A 6,752-nucleotide genomic window follows, 5' to 3' on the forward strand; every position below is an offset into this window, starting at 1 on the left:
AGTTTGTAAAGCTGGTGTAGGTAACAATTCAATCAAGTGTCAGCAGTGTAACCAGTGGTGTCACAAACGTTGTTCAAAAATAATTGGTACTTTATCTAGTGTCCAATTTTGTTTGTCCTGCTTGCATCAATCCACAACAACAAATTCGAAATAGCACTGTTTTTGAAGCCATTAAAATAGAGAAAGTCACATCGTTTCAATATCTAGGAAATGTTCTGGATTGTACTGGAACAGCTGAAGCTGCCGTTCGAGCACGCATACGTGCAGCCTGAAATAAATGGCATCTCCTTGCCTCTATATTGATGCGGCGTGACATTCCACTACCACTACGATCAAGACTATAAATCTGTGATACGTCTGGTGTTGTTATATGGTGCAGAAACATGGCCAATGACAACCAAACTGGAACAACAACTCCAACGAACCGACATGAAAATGCTCCGATGGATGCAACAAATTAGTCTGAAGGATCACATCAAATCTACTGAAATCCTGCGTCGTGCTGGTTTAGATGATATAAAGAACGAATGCCGGCAACACCGTCTGCAGTGGTTTGGTCATGTCAAACGAAGTGGAAACAGTGCCATAACTTTTCTTGCAGATGTTGAAGTAACTGGCACACGTTCCAAAGGCCGTCCAAAGAAGTCCTGGTCGCAAACAATCGAGCAAGACATGAAAGCTCTAAATTTAAATGAAATGGATACAACTGATCGTCTAATTTGGCGCAAAAAGTTACTGGCAAAGAAAACAACGACCTACCTCGGGAAACCGGGTCTCTGGACGCAAAACAAAGATTGATTGTATATAACAAAATATGTATATATATATATATATATATATATATATATATATATATATATATATATATATATATATATATATATAAGGGTGGATCACATTAGAGAGGAGAAAAAAATTTTTTGTCAGATTTGAGTGCACACCCTCAGAAAAGTTTCCAGTGGGTCCTAAAAACTTACAAACCAAAAATAAGACAAATCAAATTAAATTTAGAGGTTGCTCATGCATCTCAAAATTATATAAAAATGTGATAATTCATTATTTCGAAACCAAATACAAATATAACTGGAAAAGTATCAAAAGTTGGTTACTTACTTAATTCAAAACATAGATATTAGATATTTTAAAATGCATTATTATTATTAAATATTCTATGGTCACCATATTTGTTGTCAGCAAAAAGTAAAATAGGATAAATATCTGCATAATTTAACTGTGTCTATTTACTAGTAATTTGAGGTGATTTTGAAATACCGGTTCTGTACATATTTAACTACGTATAAAATGGCTTCTAATTCAAACTGTGGTGCTCTTACAACACGCAGCATGACTAACATATGGCTGATTGGACAGTTACAAAGTGAACTTCCAGTAAATGTATTGCCTACAACAGGTGATGTCCTGAGAATGTTTTTTTATTATCATCAAGAAGAAAAGAAAGCTGTGCCTGAAAGTGCAAAACTGTCGTCAGATAAGGTCAGGAACATGTGGAACAAGGCTAGAATACCAACAACCTACCATACTCATGTTGTAGAAAAAGTAAAGTCGGTAGTTGATGACTACAAGCTAATAAAAAAGAACAAAAACAGACAAAGTGAAGCACAACGAGCACGAGAGAAGGAATTTGAAGAAAAGGAGCACATGCTGTTTGATATTGCTCACCAACACGCCATGCAGCTCATCCGAATTCAGGAAGATATAAAATTTCTTGAAGACCAGAGGGGCAGTCGACGAATGCAAATGAGTGGCATTGATAAAGACCTGACCAAGAAAGAAGAGCGCACAGAACAACGTAAATGCAAAGAAGAAGAGAGAAAAGAGCGAGAGCAGGAGCGGATGACAGAAAGTACCTCACTACATTTATCTAGTTCTGATGACAGTGATAGTGAACAGCAGGACACAGAGGAACTATGAAATTGAAATTCCAGTGTACTACAAAAAGCAGATCAATGAAGTAGAAGACAGTCTGTCAAGCAGTGCCAGCAAAAAAACACGAACTGTGCAGGATATGTTGTCGTCGCCAGATGTTGCTTCAGCACTGGATAGAATAAACCTGTCAGATAGAAAGTTCACAGTATTAGCAGCAGCCATTGCACAAGCTAGTGGGCAAGACATCAGGGATACATCTCTGTCACGTTCCACAGTTCATCGTAAACGACAGCAACATCGATCAACCATTGACAGCAGTATTCGTCAACAATTTCAGGATCGTAACAGAAACCCCCTTCTGGTTCACTGAGATGGAAAGATCATGAATGATGATCCACACTCCAGAACTGATAGACTGGCTGTTGTTGTGACTGGCTGTAATGTGGAGAAAATCTTAGGAATTGTTAAAATTGCATCAAGCACGGGACAAGCACAGGCCAATGCAACTTTTCAGTTGCTCAAATTATGGGACGTTAGTAAAGACATTATAGGCATGTGCTTTGATACTACTGCTGCCAATACTGGGACGTCAAGTGGAGCATGTGTTTTGCTGGAGAAACTGCTCCATAGAAATCTCTTGCACTTTGCTTGTTGTCATTTTTGTACATGAATTGATAATCGGTGAAGTTTTCACAGTTCTGTTTGGTCCAAGCCGTGGCCCCAACATTGGAATGTTTGAAAGATTTCAAGCCTACTGGCCAAATATAAATCAGTCAAACCACAAGCCACTTGATGATGACAGGATGAACCACTCATTGCTACAGATGATGCGGTCTGACATAGTACCATCTTTGACATGTTTTTTTTCAGCTGACAGCTCATACATCCCACGAGAGGATTACAAGGAGTTGGTTGAACTCTGTCTCTTAGTGCTGAGTTATCCAATGCAGACTGATGGCAAGTACCATTTCCGTGTTCCTGGAGCATATCACATGGCCAGATGGATGGCCAAAGTGATCTACTGTCTCAAAATGTATTTGTTCCGCAATGAATTCAAGCTAACAGCAACTGAAACAAAAAGTTTAACTGAATTCTGCCTATTTGCAACCCATATATATGTGCCAGCATGGATGTTGTGCCCAATACCCAGTGATGCACCAGTCAATGACCTGCAACTTCTGAGCAGAATTGAACAATACTCCGAAAACAACAAGAATGTAGCAAGTGCTGCCACAAAAAAGTTGAAGAATCATCTGTGGTATCTCGGTACAGAAATGATTTGGCTGTCATTGTTCTCAAATAAGGTTGCAAATGCTGAGAAGCAGTTGATTGTGGAAGCAATGACTGCAGTAGATTCTGACTGGAGTGTGCGAGGTGTCAAATATCCTGCAACTGAACTGGAACAGGTGAAAAGCAAACCACTGCATGATCTGGTATCAGGTACATCTCGTGCTGCATTGTTATCACTTGGAATGGATGTTGCTATCTTGCGTGAAACTGAACCAGACTCATGGAATGATCTTCCTTTATTTCAAAAAGTAGCAAATGTTGTGAAGTCACTTAAGGTCGTTAATGACACTGCAGAACGCACTGTGGCACTCATGACAAATTTTAACCAGTCTATAACCAAAAATGAAACAGAACTGCAAAAACTGATACAGGTGGTGGAGGACAATCGAACACGTATTCCGGACTCCTCTAAGCGCACATTAGCCAGTGCTCAAGCAGCTGCTGCTATGTTTTGAGTCTGACATACTATGAGTAATTAACAGAAAAACATAAACTGAGTACATTAATTGCCTCAAGTTAATTTCAGTTTCTCAATCAAAGATTAACAGTACTGAACTTTCGTTTGGCATAATCAAGTTGCCTTTACCTTGTGAGAACTGTTTGTTTAGTGTTGAATATTTTGTTATTTTGAGTATAAATTTGTAGAACTGTTAAATCTTACATGATTTTCACAAGAATGTTGTTCATTTTACTGCAAAATAAACATTAAACACAAAATTGTAGCACTGACCAATATTCGCTTATATGCTAAATTTGGTGAAAAACTGAATGTCATTGAGCAACCTCTAAATATTGTCAGAATTGAATAAAATTTTGCACACATGCTAACTTTCAGCTAAGGAAAAAATATAAGGGGTGTGCACTTAAATATTAAAAAAAAATTTTTTTTTGAACCACCCTAATATATATATATGTATGTTGGTAATATATATATAATATATATATATATATGTTGGTTATATATATATATATATATGTGTGTGTGTGTGTTGGTAATAGACCATAATTTTTACAATATTCTATAAATTCTACAGAATGTTTGGCGTTAATATGTTTGCAGTTCGTTTTTTCGATTTTTCTCACTAAGGTTTTTTGGAGAACGTTTAGCTTATTAAAATTCAAAATAAACTTATTTTCCGAATTCATGCTGCAAATAAGGCCATATTTCGATTCTGAATGAATCATCATCAGTGCAATTTAGTTTATATAGAGAAATATTCACTTTGTCAAAGTGAACTTAGATGGAAATTAGGTGTCAGATTTCTTTATTGGCTGGTTTCCTTTTCTTCGTCAATACCATCATATTTTTTTTGTCATTATTTACAATGCTAGTTTTTATTACTTCTTTGTTTTCATCGTTGATTAAGCGCCGGGTTGGGAGTGAGGTTGTCATTTTTTGTTGTATATTAATTTTTGGTTTATTGATGTCAATTAGGACTGCTTCTGCAATTTTAAGATGCGTGTAGCTGGTGTTCTGGTATATTACTTTGATGTTGCTGTCGAGGATTTCACGGCTTATAATGATTGAGTGTGTTGAGTTGAGTCCAAATAAGATTTAATAGCACCACTATGTTTATGCATCGTAATTTTCTAGTCAGTGAAATAGTAGTGATCCCGATATATGAGTCATGTTGACGTGCACAGCCGTCAGAGGGGCAATTAAATTCATATATTACGTGATTACGCTTTCACACAAAGTTAGTTATCTCTAGGACTACAGTTGTTTTTCATTATTAAGTGAGACGTCTTTTTATTGTTGTAATAAATTCGGAGTTTAACTTTATTATTTGGGTGAGGTTGGTATGACATTTTTATTGATGATATGTTTAAGAATACAAAATAGATAAAAAAGAAATCGAAATTGAAAAACTTATGGATAACCTCAACAATCTCGAAAACCAACAAATAATAACAATAAGCAATACTATAAGCGGAACTCAAAGCCAAAAGCAAGAAACAAAGAGGATCCTTCAAAAGCAAGCTGCCTACAAAGAGACTAATTAATGCAGCTAAATCTCTGAAAGACAATAACAACATTGTAATAAGAAAGGCAGACATAGCTCCAATGTATGTAATTGTCAACAAAACGGATTATAGAAACAAAATCAACGAAATACTGTCCGATAATTCAAAATTCAAATCAATTAAAAAAGATCTAACAACTGAATTAAAAACCAAACTTAATAAAATAATAAAATCAATCAGTGTTTCATCAACTAATAATCTGATTCCAGAACTGATAGGCGAACACCAGCCTGGCTATATGTATGGTAATGTAAAAACAAAGAAAATAACCCCAAATACTCACTGTCACCTATCCCATTGCTAAAATCCTCAATAAACTCATTACTCCATACACACCAAACAGATATAATTTAAAATCCAGTAAAGAATTTTTAGACATCATTTCATCCTCCATCCACACCAACAATTAACACAAACATTGCTTCACTCGATGTGGAATCATTATTTACTAATGTTCCCGTCAAAGATACCATTGAAATCATATTAAACACTATCTATAATTCTAAACATACGCCTTTAAACATACCTAAAAAATAATTAAAATCCCTACTAGAAACCTGCACAATGGAAACGCCATTCTACTGTCCAGACAACAAACTCTATAAACAAATCGACGGCATCGCAATGGGTTCTCCACTGGATGTACTTTTTGCAAATTTTTACATGGGTCACTTAGAAGAGATTACATTCGCAAATCATCCACAGCTTAAACCACAAATATACTGTCGATACATCGACGATATATTTGTTGCCTACAACAACCCCAATACAATCACCAAACTACTGGAAATAAACAACAAATCCAAATTGTAAAATCAACTGATAATAAATTACCATTCCTAGACGTGCTTACACACAAAAAAGGAAATAAATTCACAACTACGGTCTACACAAAACCAACAAACAAAAGACTCTGTCTCAATGGGATTAGTGGGTGCACTGAAACATTCCTAGCCAGTACGATCAGTGCCTTTGTCAACAGGGCGTATACTCACTCATCAAAAGCTGAAGATAGAGAAAAAGAACTCCAACGAGTAACTAATCTTCTAATTAATAATGGATACAAACTATCCCAAATAAATAAAATAATTCACCGCAAAGAACAACAACTTAACAATGAAAATACGAACGACAACAACAACAATATAAAAACATCATAATTTATTATAAATATTGTATGTTCTCATCATATAAAACAGATGAAAAAATAATGAAAAAGATAATAAATAACAATGTTAAAGTCATAGATAGAAACAGCTCATTAAAATTAAAAATTTACTACACGAACAGGAAAACATCATCTCTAATAATAAAAAACAATTTCCAACATTAAAACTTCCTCCAACAAGAAAAGTAGTCATTTGATTTATTCATTCACATGTAAAATTGGTGAGCGCGTGCATCAAAATTCTGAATACATCGGAATGGCTACAACAACATTAACGAGAAGACTCACTATGCATAAGCAACATGGAGCAATAAAAGACCACCTAATGGAACAACATAACACAATTATAACAAGGGAAATTTTAGACAATAACACCAAAGCA

At 35.4% G+C, this 6,752-nt stretch overlaps 1 protein-coding gene across 1 annotated transcript; it reads left to right on the forward strand.

The window, feature by feature from the left end:
- Positions 1-1,302: 1,302 nt before the first annotated feature.
- On the forward strand, positions 1,303-3,632 carry HELRODRAFT_182127 (hypothetical protein; the record flags this gene model as incomplete). The annotated part of the gene is made up of 3 exons (XM_009032424.1): positions 1,303-1,810; positions 1,899-2,248; positions 2,439-3,632. The coding sequence occupies 3 exons, from the start codon at positions 1,303-1,305 to the stop codon at positions 3,630-3,632; spliced, it is 2,052 nt and encodes a 683-aa protein (XP_009030672.1).
- Positions 3,633-6,752: the final 3,120 nt, after the last annotated feature.

The sequence above is a fragment of the Helobdella robusta genome (assembly GCF_000326865.2).
Source record: "Helobdella robusta unplaced genomic scaffold HELROscaffold_80, whole genome shotgun sequence".
Classification (NCBI taxonomy): Eukaryota; Metazoa; Annelida; class Clitellata; order Rhynchobdellida; family Glossiphoniidae; genus Helobdella; species Helobdella robusta.